This window comes from Aethalodelphis obliquidens, unplaced genomic scaffold (assembly GCF_003676395.1).
Source record: "Aethalodelphis obliquidens isolate GAN/ISIS:26980383/991018 unplaced genomic scaffold, ASM367639v1 scaffold36, whole genome shotgun sequence".
In the NCBI taxonomy this organism is placed as follows: domain Eukaryota; kingdom Metazoa; phylum Chordata; class Mammalia; order Artiodactyla; family Delphinidae; genus Aethalodelphis; species Aethalodelphis obliquidens.
Window position 1 is genome coordinate 15627513 of NW_020837980.1, and position 15317 is coordinate 15642829.

The window sequence follows — 15317 nt, forward strand, 5'->3', positions numbered from 1 at the left end:
AAAACCCAACTCCGTCACTTCCTGTGTGACCTCAGGCAAGTTATTTCTCTCAGCTCACTTCCATCCTTAAAGAGTCAATAACAATATTTACTTTATAGGGTTATATGAGGATTAAAAGAGAAGATATATATACAGTGCTTCACACATTGCCTGTCTTACTGTAAGCACTCAAAAAGTTTAATCATCAAGCTCAGAATTCTAGTAAAATGAGTTTTCACTAAATGTTGTGTGATAAAAGTCAAATCGTGCTGCATGGCCTGACCCAGCCCACTCTTTGTACTGCACCGAAATGTTGCTATACGGATTAGTGCTTACAACCAGTGAGCCATCAGATAAGGCTTGAAAATATTTTATCACAGCATTTGTTAAAGTGAACTTTGGCCTGTATAGCAAAATTCTTAAAACATTGATCCTGAGCATGTTTATGAACAAAATTACCACCAGCCTTTTTCTGAAACATATTACCTTTTGACCCAGTGAATTTCTTCACCTACAGTTAAAATTAACCAGAAAAAACAGATGTATTTTATGACTCAATTATCAGCCACCTGGAGTTTACGCTTTTTAATCCACGATCCAAACAGAATGAACCAAAAATGGTCACTTCAAGCTTAACTGGATTTAACAAATATGGAACTAGTGCCTTCTGATTCTTTAACTGCCAACTCCTCAAATCATTTTACTGACCTATTTCACCACATAACAGGATCAAGGTTTTCTGAGCAAATAACTTAAATCTTTAAAGATCAACATTGGGAAAGTTGTTATTTGTTTCTGTTACCATTCTGCCCAGAGTATACCAGGACAACTACATCAAGAAGCACACAACAGGTCTGGCCTTTTTAAAGCGTTGCCTGGGCTCCATCAAATGAATGCTTCTCCTTGGTCCTTTGAATCTTACTGAGTGATGCAAAGATGAAGAACAGTTAGGGGTTTTCATCAGTACTGCAGCAACAGCAATGGCAGCCGATCCAAGAGTCCAGTGGCCACCAGCCAGCAGCATGGTACCCGTGCTGGCCGGTGGAAGCAACACCGGCAGTGGCCCTGTAAGCAGACTCTTCCTGTGGCACAGCTGGCTTATTCTCAGCTCCCCACTCTTTCATGGTCCTGCTTGTTTTCTAAGCCTGGTTCTTCAGGCTTCCCACTGATTCAGTGAGCTACTCTACATCCTCCTAATGAATCCCTTTTCAGCTTAATCAGAATTGTTTTCGTTAGTTTTTAACCCACGACTCCAGTATAACACATACAGAAGACTGGGGAAGTATGGTGTAGTGGGCAACAGTGTGGGTGCTCCGACGGCCTGGATTCAGATCCTAGTTCTAAACTAATGTGTTGTTTGATCTGCACAAAATTACTTAACCGTTGCCTTGGTTTTCTCATCTATAAAATGGGGATAATAGAGGTTCACATATTTTGTGGAGTTATTTCGAGCATTAAATAGGTTACTACACATTAAAAGTTCTAAGGACAGTATCCAGCACCTAGTTAACAATCAGGGAACGTCAGTCACTTGTTCTCCTGCTGCTGGTAGTGGCGGTGATGCTGTTACAGTTTCTGCTGAGTGCTTATCACGTTCAGAGCACAAAGGGACTGACAAAAGCAGAGGACACCATGATCTACGTTTCCTAAAGAACATAAGATCGACCGCTTTGGGGCACTAGAACAGAAGTCTAGTTTACTATATCACAAACTTCTTTTAGCTTTGTTTAACTCAGAGCCGCCCGTGCTCCTTTGGATAGCAGAGACTGCTGGTATAAGACAGTTTTGGCTACTTGCTAGTCATGTAAACTTGTAGGAATTACAATTTTCCAAGCCTAAATTACTTAGGGGGCTTCAGCTTGCTCAAATATTTTGGGGAAGATTAAATAGAATACATGCAGCTAGAAGAGTACCAGGCATTTGCTAAGCATTTAATTATTCCATACTAGTTTTCTATATTTTTCCTTATGTAGTTTCTGAAATCCAAAAATTACTTTAAAAAACAAATCAAAGCAAGTACTGTCCTAATACTTATAAAAATATACTTAGAATTTACAGATCTTACTTACAAAAAAAATAAATAAATAAACCATTTCACTGCAACACAAACCATGGAAGCCACAAGAAGCACAGGTAGCTCTGAACACCTGGCATTGCAGTAATAGTCACCCTGGAAACTAGATAAATGCCATATGCAAATCAAAGCAACTTGATGGCTGAAATGTAACCTAGTCAATCTCAAATCATAATCAAATCAACTTTCACTTTCCTTTCAATATGAATAAGCAAAACAATGAAAAAACTAATGGGTGGGTTTCCTCCTCATTTGCAGGAAAGGACAGCAGCAGGATGTAGATTTATATAATTGCTACAGGACTATATATGTGGAGGAAATTACAAGTGAAGTAATAAGTTCAAGAGATCCTCCTTCCAAAAAATTCCTCATTAGGAATCATTACCCAAAAGAATTAAAAATCCTCCAAGTTTTCAAAGCATCTTCCTTCAAAAATTCTCAAAGTGTTGTCTACACATTGAGGGACGCTCTTACCAGTGAGGGTTGGGAATTCTGGAAAACTTGGTAAGCACAGCCAGCCTGAGTATGCAGTACTGGGCCAGGGAGACAGCCTGCACGGTCGAGAGACTGTTACATACAAGGGAATTGAGCAAATAAGTAACTATACTGATGAAAATGGGAGGAAAATTTCTCACTGACAAGAAAAAGAGGCATAAATATAGAAAAGGAGAGGGCAAGAATAACCATGTGCTGTTGGCTTGTAATGGAAGTTATCCGCGCGAACTCATGTTTCTAAGACAGATAGATAGATAGACAGATGTATGCGTGTTTGTATGTGTATTGTATACGTTCACATATTTTGTAGAGCTTTCCACTGAGAAGGCCTAGAAACAACAACCCTGTAGCAATGAGTACACCTGGCACCCAGATCTTGGTTTCTAAATACCAGTCTTTAATAAAAGGAAGCAGAGCTCCTTGGGAAAATGGCTGATTCCAAGCTTGGGGCAGAGAAAGCTGAAAATAAGCCAGAAATATCTTGTATAAGAATTACAAGGAAGGTCTTAGAGAAAAACGGAAACATGTCAAAAGGACAGAGGAGCCAGTCTGAAGCAGCTGCCACTCCCCATATCTGGGACAATTTGAGTACCAAAATAAATAGTGACAGTAATGGATTATAACCAACTGAGTAAAATAGGCATCCATGAGTTCTTACAGAGAGAAAGAAAGGGAGGGAGGAGAAGGTAATGCTAACTAGTAAGTACAGAAGAAATGATGGAATTAGAAAATCACCATTTGGCAACTATCGGAGTAATAACTGAAGAATTATCAATGAACACTAAAACAACTGAGTAAAAGTTAGATAAGGAACAGGATATTAACAGAGTCTCAAAATATCTCCATTCATAATGGATGTTAATTACCTATTAAAATACAAAATACTTATTAATTTTACAACGGAAAAACTTGGCAGAAACCATATTAGCCAAGTAAAAAAGTAACATCATCAATAATGGGACAAATCAACATGTTGGGACTCCTGAAATAATGCACTGAGAAGAACAGAGCAAAAGTTCAGTGTTATTCCTATCAAAAATACCTAACTTGAATCTAATCATGAGGAAACATGCAACACACCCGAACTGAGGTACGCTTTACAAAATAATAGACCTCTATTCTTCAAACACAGGAAAGATCGAGGACTATTCCAGATTGAAGAAGCCCAAAGAGACATGTAACAATTGAATTTGGACCTAATTAAAACATTACTAGGATAATCTGCAAAACCTGAACGAAGTCTGTGGATTTAATGGTAGTATGATAGTGCTAATTTCCGGACTTTGATGGTGCACTGCGGCTTCATATAAGAGCGTCCTTGTTTTTAGGAAATACACACTGAAGTATTTAATAGTAATGGATCAAGAGCTCTGCAACTTAATCTCAAATAATTCGAAGAAAAATTATATCTAAATCTCTATCAATCTATCTATCTATCTATTGATATCTATCTGCCTACACACAGAGAGAGGGATGGAAGGCAAAAAGATAAACCGGGTAGAATTTTATAATTGGGGAATCTGAGTGAAGAGTAAACAGGAGTTTTGTGTACTATTTCTGTAACTTTTCTGTAAGTTTTAAATTATTCAAAAACGAAAGTTAAAAAGTTACAACAAATGCTGTTGTAATTTATTTAGCATCCTGGTATTTTTCTCATGGGAGGGCTTTTGAAACTATCAACCATTCTACTGTTTTGTAAAAAAAAAAAATGCGTGATTATATGTGGCACATATTATTTTATAACCTGCTTTTTTTCCCTTTGATATATCATAGACATCTTTCCAAATTAATAAATACAGGTCTGTAGCACAATTTTTAATGGCTGTACAATCTTCCATCGCATGGTCGTAAATAATGTATTCAATCATCTTTCTATTATTGGATATTTAAGGTTTCAGATTTTTTGCTCTTATGAACAATACTTCAGCAAACACCCTTATAGTTAAGTCTTTGCCTACATCATGACATATTCCTTAGAGCATTTATTAATTTTTCTGCTCACATACTCATAGTACATATTCATTGTTAAAAATTCAAACATTACAGAAACAGAAAATTCTCCACTTAAAAAAAAAAAAAGAAAGAACAATTCTTTCACGTACCAGAAAAATAATAATTTGGAAGGCTATTATAAAAGATGACTGACAAATGAAAATGGAATTCAAATACCACGACTGCAAATTAGTCAGAATAATGCAAAATTTAACAAAACACACACAGCAGAGAAGTGGCTGGCATCGTGATGTCACATTAAAAAACCTGATAATAAATGTTTTGACTGGTAACGAGGTTTTTCAGGAGTAGTAAGAGTGGGTATACGAGAAACCCAGGATGGATTACATTGTAGATGCTTAATCAATACAACGGCACAACCAGCAGAGGTGTGGTCTCCTGTCTGTCCCGTCTCATCCCTCCTCCTGGTGTTACACTGAGGAAGAGAAACGGAGGTCATAGCCTGACCTTCAGCTTGTCACTGCCAGTGGGAACAACAAGCAGGGCTGTGCTGGTGGAGTGGTCCCTGGTAGGACTCAGAGAACTCAGCCACTCTGGGAATGGCCTGTGTGCGTGACGATGCTGATCCAGGGGGTGGAGGGGCTCACGCTGCATCAGTTTTAAACAGCATCCAAAACAGGGCGACCACTGGCTCTACCTTCTGCCTCCCCGTGTTAGCAGCAACTCTCATCTAAAGCATTCTACGTTTCTCTACCTAAAATTATCCTCTTTCTTTCCAGCTCCCACCTAAAAGGAAAACAAATTCCTAATTTTGTGGCTGCTAGCAACTTGTTAAGTTTTCTGGGAAAAGCACTGCTGTAGACATAGAAAACTATGTTAGTGAAGCTTTCATGTATAGGAATTATGAACTGAGTAAGAATCCAAGTGTTTAAAGACAGTATCTCCTATCTAAAAGCCACGAAGCAGATTTTCCCTTTACATTTCATGCTATTCAAAGGCACTTAAAAAATAATTGTTAACGAACATATCTAAGCAATTATTTTTTGAGTACCGGAAAGATGTTCAACACTGCACATGAGTGGCCTGAAAATAACTCTTAAGATAATTATATGTACAGTCAAACACTTAATATAAAATTATACAGCAACCTTTTAATCTAAAAAAGCCACAAAATGTTCAAGAACAGTTTTCATCCACTAAGGCAACTAATTAATCTTGTAAGACTAAAACAGAGATGAGCTAAAACACGAGGTAGTAAAGTAACCTGCAAGAGATAAAACACACACATTTTTGTCAATAGTATTTGAAGTTCTGAAGAATCATAGCATCAAAAAAAATAATAATAAAATAAAAGCATACAGCTACCGTAAGTATCTCCAGATTTCTTCTTTTATAAACAACCCTCAAAACAGAAAGCACAGATTATGGGTTATGTGATTCCTCCCCAAAAAGTGTCTATAGATTTAGAGATTGCTTTTCTCATAAGATACTATGATTAACAGCTCTCCAAAACAAAGAAAAATCCTAACTTCTTTTAAGAGATGTTCTTTCTACCACCCTTCTTTTGTAAAAATAAGCGAATAAGAAAAATAAACAGTTGCCCAGAGTCAAGATTTTCAAGATCTTCATGCATGCAACACAATGATAGATACTGTGGCTTTGGCTGGAATATTTCATTCTCTCCCCCTAAAGCTCCTGAGAGTCAGGAGACACGTACTCCACAAACCAAATGTGGGAAAGCAAGTCAAAGCTGAAGAACTGAATGGGGTAAAAAAAAGTACGTGAGGCTCTGGATACAGAAGACAAACAGTATTTCCAGTTGTGATTCTGAACACACGATGCTGGAAAAATGTCACAGAAGTAGGCACCTCTGGAGTCATGTGTGCTGGTGCTCCAGTGTGGAATGGGTTTCCAAAAACTACTAAAGCCAGTTCTAGGTCCTAATAAGCTCAAGGTCCTGGAAGATTCTTGAATCTGATAGCATTTCCATGTCACTGGTAATGTATTAGGTAAATATATGCAGCAGACAGAGAGAGGTCATAAAAAAGTGAAAAATGAACACCTTTGTATATTTACAGAACATGGAATGCATTTAATTTTCAAAACCTGCTCAATAAGGTTTATAAGATGATGAACCTCTTCTGGTGAATTCTTTCTTCAAAGAACTGTTTATGGAACGCAACTGAGGTGTCAACTTCAATATCATCATAAAAAATACCGTATTACAAGTCCTTATCATTGGAATAATATACACAGACAATGAAAACACCAAATATAAAATCACAGGCCGTGGTAGCTCTAAAAGACTGCAGAAGTCCTTACGTCTTATCCCCTCACTGGTAGCTTATTTAAATGGAGGCAGAGAGAAGTGTTTGCCCAAGGACTCAGTGTAAATTGGCAAAATTATAAATACTAAAACCCGTGTGAGTTCCTCCTCATTAACTCAATGCATGTGCTGTGTCGATACTTCCCTTGACAACATACTATCCTCATCAGGAGGAAGAGGGGGAAAGAGAAGAAACCGCAGTTGGCAAGGAGGGATTCATCTGGGCCAAGCAACAGGATAACCAATTTACGCACATTATCTAATTTAATCCCTATTATGACCCCATGAAGTAGATACCGCTATTCCTATTTTACAGAGAAGGAACAGAAGGTACAGAGAAGTTAAGTAACTTGTCTAAGAGCAAATAGCTACTGACGATAGCACCAGGATTCCAACCAAGTTCTGTCTAATGCAAAGACCCTGCACAGACCAACTATTTCGGGTCTCCTAGAGTGACCCCCCTTCTTCCTCCACAATGTATCCCTTCTGGGTATGTTCTGGGTCTGTGACTCCAATGACAGTTGACCCATCTGGCCAGCTAGGTACCCCCTCTCTCTCCCGGTACAGCACAGGAGAGCTGCTCTCTTCATCTCAGAGCACAGTCTTCCCAGGGAGAGGAGAACCATCCGCCCAAGAGCACAGAAGTAGATGTCTTTCTGGCTAAACACACCATAGTAACGCTGTTCCTTAAGCCTCCTGTTCACGGCTAACTGCAGAGCCTCCTGTTCACGGCTAACTGCCATTAAATAAATGGCAACACATGGGAGATATGATTTGTACTAATTAATCAATATGTAAATCCAGCAATGCTTCGATTACGCGGCACCTAAACTATGTAGAATCAAGAACTAGAAGCTTTGGGGGACTTCCCTGGCAGTCCAGTGGTTAAGATTCCACACTTCCAATGCAGGGGGCACAGGTTCAATCCTGGTCGGGGAATTAAGATCCCGCATGCCACTTGGCAGGGCCAAAAAAAAAAAAAAAAAGAACCAGAAGTATATTAAAAACAAACAAACAAACAAAAAAGATGCTCCAAGTTAGTGCTTCTCCTTAGGACTATGGGATGGCAGGGGAAGAAGGGGTGGAATTAAAATCACCTAGAGTGATTTTCAGTGTAGAATCTTACTCCTCCCTTACATCCAACCCCCAATCCTGATGTTACACATACTCAGGGGAATGTGCTAGATTCTGTGAGGAAGGGAGCTGGGGCAAGGAATCAGAAAACATCTGTCAGATAATTCTGAGAACCAGCAATACATTCCACACCCTATCCAGTTAAAACCACTGTCCGGAGCGATAAGTTAGATGGTGCACGTTTCTGTACCCAGATGGAAAGGAGTGAGGGAAGGACAGTATAACGAGCTGACAGTAAAAAGCCTAACAGCAAAGGACCAGGCACGACAACAATAACAAAGATGTTTAAATAAAAAGATACAAAATCCAAAAAAAAGCACAGCAGTCTGGACCATTAGCTATGGGGCAAGTCACCTTGGAGACTTCAGTAGCCCCTAAGAACGTCACTGTATTCCAGGATAATATACAGGCTAAACCTCAAGAGATACTGCGGGTTCAGTTCCAAACCACCACAATAAACCAAGTATCAGAATAAAGCGAGTCACATGAATTTTTCAGTTTCCCAGTGCATATAAAAGTTATGCAAAAAAAAAAAGTTATGCTTACACTATAGTTTAATGTATTAAATGTGCAATAGCATTATGTCTAAAAGAACAATGTACATACCTTAATTAAAAAATATTTTATTGCTAAGAAATGCTAACCACCATCTGAGTCTTCAGCAAGTCATAATCTTTTTGTAATGGTAACATCAAAGATCACTGATCACAGATCACCATAATAAATATAATACTAATAATGGAAAAGTTTGAAATATTGAGCATTTCCAAAATGTGACAGAGACATGAAGTGAACAAACGCTGTTGGAAAAACAGTGCCTACAGACTTGCTTGACACGAGGTTACCCTGAACCTTCAATTTGCAAAAATCTGTGGCGTGCAACAGACAGAAGTGAAATAAAATGAGGTGCCTATAATCACTGATACAATAGTTCTGAATGATCTAGAAAAAACTGTATTTAATAGAAAGTGTAAATAAAGTCGGGGAAATGTAAATATTTTTTAATGAACTTCTTTCTAAAGTGGCTAAAGCTCTGCTTTGGTCAAGATTCACTGAATTTGAATGTCTGCTTATGTGAAACTAATCGATGAAAAGCATCGTTTCATGGGGAATCATTTTGGTAGGGAAATGGAACACGGATTCCAGAGTCAGACAGATGCGGGTTCCGTGCTCTGGAGGTTTGGTCCTCAGCACAGGGAACAGCCGAAATCAGTGAGGATAGGAGGTTTCCAAGGGAGAGTGTGCAGAGTCTGAGAAGTTTGAGAGTTTGCTGGGACAGAACTTGAGTGATGACAGAAGAAGCGGAGGAGCTTGCAAACAAGACGCAGCAGTATTCAGAAACACGGAGGAAAACCTGAAGAAAGAAAGGAGGGTCACCAAAGCCATGACAAGAGAGTGTTTCCAGGAGGAAACGGTCCATTGTGTCAGCTGCTGCTGCAGGACAAAGCTAAACGACTGAAGAGTATCTCCCGGGCATAGCAAAATAACAGGGCATTGTTATCTTGGAAAGAACAGATTCAAGAGAAACAAGTACATATGGCTCTTTTAAGAATTTCAGCCACAAAGGGGAGAATGGAAAGGGAGACTCAGCTGGGGATGAGGAGGAATGGTGACATACAGGCTTTTTTTTTTTTTTTTTAACTGGATAAGAATGTTTGGATAGGGACTTCCCTGGTGGCGCAGTGGTTAAGAATCCACCTGCCAATGCAGGGGACATGGGTTTGAGCCCTGGACCGGGAAGATCCCACGTGCCGCAGAGTAACTAAGCCCGTGCACCACAACTACTGAGCCTGCGCTCTAGAGCCGGCGAGCCGCAGCTACTGAGCCCGCGTGCCTAGAGCCCATGCTCCGCAACAAGAGAAGCCACCACAATGAGAAGCCCGCGCACAACGAAGCCGCGGAAAGGCTGGGCCTGTGAGCCATGGCCGCTGAGCCTGCGCGTCCGGAGCCTGTGCTCCACAACGGGAGAGGCCACAACAGTGAGAGGCCCGCGTACCGCAAAAAAAAAAAAAAAGGCCCAAGGCTGTGAAACTATGGGAGGAGGTGGGAGCCACAGCACGGCCCAGGGACTGGATTCAGGAGGAAGGAGAAGAGGAGCAGCAAGGGGAGTAGATCTGATGCAAGCACACCGAGAAGTTCCTGCGTAACAGATTCTACCTTTCCCGAGAAGCAGCAGGTAGGTTGTCTGCCAGTACTTAAGGAGCCTCAAGGTGGGTGGAAAAGTTACAAGTTTGAGGGAGTAGATTTTAAATGGTCGTCAAGGAGAATCCAAGAAGAGGAATACGAGCCCTCTCCAGTCTCCCCTTTGAGTTCATACCCTAAACTGTGGACCCTTGTGACCATACACAAGGGTCACAAGATACACTCTGAATGGTCAGGTTTAGAAAACAAGATGCTTTCTTTTGTGCTTTAACCAGTGTCCTACACACCTCAGTGCACAGAGAAGAGGAGCCTGGATTAGAAGGTGGAACAGCCTCACAGACACTTCCATCAGCAAATTCCAAGAAATCAATGTTAGGCTCATATTTTAGTAAAGAGCTAATATTAAAACATGACACCGAAAAATACAATACATAATCAAATTGAGAACTGAAATTAAGTAAAATACTGCAGTGAAAAAAGGCCTAAGACATTTGCAGTTTTCTAGTTAGAATTAAATTTCTAGTATTAAATGTTCCTTTTCAATTTGTTTTGGGTCAAGAGGTTATTAACACCATAAAAAGAGTTAATAGAAAAGTATGGTCTGGGACAAAGATGTGTTATTATATTTTGCATGAATGTTTGTTATTGGGAAATTATCAGTTCTTAAAAACAACCATTTCTAGTTCATTAAGGGAAAGGCAATTACATCAAATCTCATCTCCTATTGTATTTTATTTTCCAATTAGTAGTATTCTAGAGACAAGAGCACAAGTTATAATATAAACTATACTTCTATATCTGTAACTACTTAATAAAAGATAAAGGACATACAGTTTTTTATCCAACTAAATGACATAGAGTTTATTTCTAGATTTGTTTTAAGTTATTATGCTGACTCATTTTTTTCTTACTCTAGGCCTTAAATCTTAACTGAAATCTATGACAAGGAACAGACAAGCAGAATTAATATACAAGGACAAGGGACATCTACTTAAAATAAGCCATTTAAGAATGATTGCAACTGCCCAAAGCACACATGAACTATAAGAAAAGGATCAAAAATCAAAAGCACGAAAAGATATTTGTGAACTGTCAAGAATTTAAACCTGGCAAGGCTTAAAAGATGTTGGTAAGTACAGATGGGAGTATCAGGCAATGGGCATGGCCTGACATTTGTTTTCCTAGATCCTTCAGAACTGCTGTGTGACTGGATTCTCCTTGAATACAGGGATGCTCCCAGGGGCTACTGGAATCTCTGAGATGACCTGCCTCATAGCTGTCCAGACAGCTGTGCCTTTTGACTTCATAAATCTTTTTATTTAAACACTGTTGTTATTGTTGTTTTGCCTCAACCTTTGCTGTGAGGTGTTTTATGATCACATCCTGTTTGGCTCACGCGGCCCACTCTCTTTCCCTGCCAACTCCTTTCCGTTAAGGCACAGAAATGTGCACCATCTAACATATTAAGAATGTATGGGGGGACTTCCCTGGAGGCACAGTGGTCGAGAATCTGCCTGCCAATGCAAGGGACATGGGTTTGAGCCCTGGTCCGGGAAGATCCCACATGCCGCAGAGCAACTAAGCCCGCGTGCCACAACTAGTGAGCCTGCGCTATAGAGCCCACGAGCCACAACTACTGAGCCCGTGTGCCACAACTACTGAAACCCGCTCACCTAGAGCCCGTGCTCTGCAACAAGAGAAGCCATCACAGTGAGAAGCTTGCACACCACAATGAAGAGTAGCCCCCGCTTGCAGCAACTAGAGAAAGCCCACGTACAGCAACGAAGACCCAGAGCAGCCAAAAATAAATAAATTTAAAAAAAAAAAAAGAATGTATGGGAATGTAGCTAATATTCCAAGCCAAAAGACTGCCTTTTCCAGCTTCACTTGCAGCCAAGCCTGGCCATGGAACTCACTTAGGGCCAATGAGGTGTAAGCAAAGATGGTGTGTGAGATTTGGGGACAGGACAAGCCCCTATTTCCTGTTGTCCGGGAGATGAATGTAAAAGCTGGAGCTTCAAAAGCCATCACAGACAATGGACTGTCCTTGAGTAGGAGGACAGAAGCCACACTCTTTGGAAGTGGAAGATAAAAGTAGTCCAGGTCTCCAAGAACTTTGTATTTCACCACACCCCTGAAACACCTACTTCCCAACTTCATGTGAGAGAGTAAATCCTTGAGCATTTAAACCACTGACTGAATCTTTGTTGCTCTATAACCAAAAGCAATTCTTAATGGATAAACAATGGAATTATAATTTACAGAAGATGAGATAGATGGATTGATGGATAGAGTCACAGATATCCATGAGATATTGGCAAGACCGATAGGTAGGTTAAGAAAAAATACATTAAATATAGTCCTATTTTTAATTTTAATTTTTTCACTTTTTAAAAATTTTCATTTTAAACTTAACAGAAGGATGGGAGTTGCATGTGTGTATATGAAGAGAAAAAAGTTTGCAGAGTTGTGCACTGCAGTGTTATCAAGGGTTATTTGTAGAGGATGAGATTATGCAGAACATCCACTTCTTTATTACTGGTCAGAACTTTTGTTTTTAACAGTGAGAAGGTATAACCTTTGTAATTAGAATAAAATACGCCAATTATTTGATATTCACATATCTAAAGAGACAACACGTTATTCTGGCTTAATTCTATGACTGTGTTAAAAATTTTTACTTAAACTACCTGTTACAATGATTTTTCTGAAATACAGAATTGTACTTATTTTAGCTATCAACAATCTCTAAGTATACAAAATACATTTAAGGCAGAGGTAAAATCAATTCCATCAAAAAAATAATAGCTTGTTACTGGAATGGGAAATGCCCTATTATAACTGACATGATAGTAAATCATGAATCTCGAAGGTGAATACGTAATAATACCCAGAGGAGCTATGTTCAAGAACAGGAGTAAAAACAGACTTAGCAGACTAATTAATAATCCCACATCCTCCAAACCCACAAAGATTAACATAAAAAAGGGAAGCTTCCTCCATCATATTAAAATAAACTCTGCATAAAAGACTCGCCTGGAGTGATTTTTGTATTGAGTAGCAAAACAGTAGAGAATAGAATAAAAGTTAATAATCCACTGCATGGAAATAACTAATCACCTAAAGGGATCTAAAAAGTTCATGCAGGTGGGCAGGATGAGCAATCTTGGTCGAGTTTTCTCCTTAATTCACCCTCTGATCTAGGGACTTGTAATCTAGAACAGTGACTTCCACGCCATGCTGCCTCTTATCAGATCCTTGCCATCTGACTGACCAGGGAAGAACCAAATCTCCCTCTTGGGTAAGGATGTGTGTGCGCTTACCTTCCCACTGGCCTGTGAGCACCAAGGTTCTGTTAATTACCACGTCAATTTCTGAAGCTCCATCTTCCACAGCCAATCTGATCTCTTCTAATCGTGTTTTTAAATGAGTCTGCCCAGCTGGAAAGCCAGTGGCCACTAGTAGAGAAAGAAGAAAACAAAAAAAGAAAGGAAGGAAGGTAGTGAGGGAGGGAGGGAGAGAGGGAAGAAGGGAGAGAGGGAGGGAGGGAGACAAATTTCAATTGGTCAGTATCTCAACAAAGAATTTCAGACCAAAAAAATTAGCATTTAGACCAAAGCATGAATGACACTTCAGAACTTCATGCCTACCTTGCAAAGTGAAGTGTAAAGAAACTGAGTGCAACTTTATATAGTACTGACGTTAGGATAAATATTAGTATTATATCCTTTGGAAGACCTGAAATTAAGTTGCTACAGAGATGCTCATGGGGGTGCTTTAAGTAAATAGCAATTAAGAAGATATGTCATCGTCAAAGTGAAAGTCATAAGATAGTAGCTACAGCCCTGTCTTGATGGACACTAGTCAGTTCTGGATCCTACTCATGACCAAGTTGGCTATCACTGTCATGATTTACTCATTCCCATTTAGAGCTGTTGTAACCAAATTGTAATATAGGTTCCTCCCACTGCCCATTTTAAAGTGAACAGCCAAGCAGATGAGAATAAAGGGGAGATGTTGCACGATGGAAAAGCACCTAATTCGCCCACAAAACTGGGGCAGCGGTAAACTGGGAAGAGCAGGGCCACGCATAAATAAAAGGAAAATAAACACACAATGACACTTTGGAAAAAGTATTAACATTTTTAACATGCTAATCATTAATTCCATTCCTGTGTCTAGAGATAACCTTTCATGTTTCCTTGATGTTATTAAATTCCTTGGGTCTGTTACCTTAGAGGAGAGCATGTTTCCCTGTTGTATAAAGGAAAAGCTGAACTGACTGAGGCTAATGAAAAATGAAGGGTGATAAAGGTGTAGCTAGCTAACAAATACTCTGGGAATCTTCACAAATAGGTTGTATATAAATACCGTATAGTCTGGTTCTTTTGATGTATCCCTAATAAAATAATGATTTTCTTAGCTTCCTTCTTTAAAGCACCAGGATATTCCTCTAATACTTTTTAAAAGGAGAATCTAATTTTATATGTATCTATCCATATGTAAACACACACACACACACACACATACAGGGAAGCTTTTAGTAAGACTTTTCCCTCCCTCACGCCTCGTTCTCCTACTCCATCTATCTTAAGTCAGTAATCTTTTTTTCTTTTTAATATTTATTTATTTGGCTGTGCCAGATCTTTGCTGCCTGTGTTGCAGCATGTGGGATCTAGTTCCCTGACCAGGGATCGAACCTGGGCCCCCTGCATTGGGAGCGCAGATTCTTATGCACTGGACCACCAGGTAAGTCCCTACATCTATCTTAAGTCAAAAACTCTTGAACACACTCTCTTTTCTTTATCTTTCAGGCTTGGGGGTGGCTCTCATCAGCTCCCATGTGGCCCGTGATGAGTCTAACTAACTCCATTTCACCCCTCCATAATTTGTCCACGACCATCCCCTAACTTAACTATGTCATGAAGCGGATCATGGTATGTCTCTGCTTAACATCTTTTGGTATCTTCCCCGTCACCAAAATAAAACCCAGATGCCACGGCCTGGGTCTCCCCATGGGATCTGACCCCAATCTACCTCTCCAGCTTCAACTCCCAAGCTCTGCCTTTGTCCTACCTTAGGATCCTACAATTACAAAGCCATTTCAGTTCCCTGAACTGTGCTTCTGCACCTTCACATGTGCTAGTTCCTCTGTCTAAAACGCCATTCCTTAGCTTATCAACTCTCTAAACTCTTCCTTAACCTTAAGACCCA

At 39.7% G+C, this 15317-nt stretch overlaps 1 protein-coding gene across 2 annotated transcripts in view; it reads right to left on the reverse strand.

Moving 5' to 3' along the window:
• The window catches only part of DERA (deoxyribose-phosphate aldolase), a 112340-nt gene that overhangs the window by 50321 nt on the left and 46702 nt on the right, over window positions 1-15317 (reverse strand). For both annotated transcript variants that reach the window (XM_027129508.1, XM_027129509.1), the window contains exon 5: window positions 13427-13561. In XM_027129508.1, the coding sequence (XP_026985309.1) occupies window positions 13427-13561 (135 nt within the window). The remainder of the gene's footprint in view (window positions 1-13426; window positions 13562-15317) is intronic.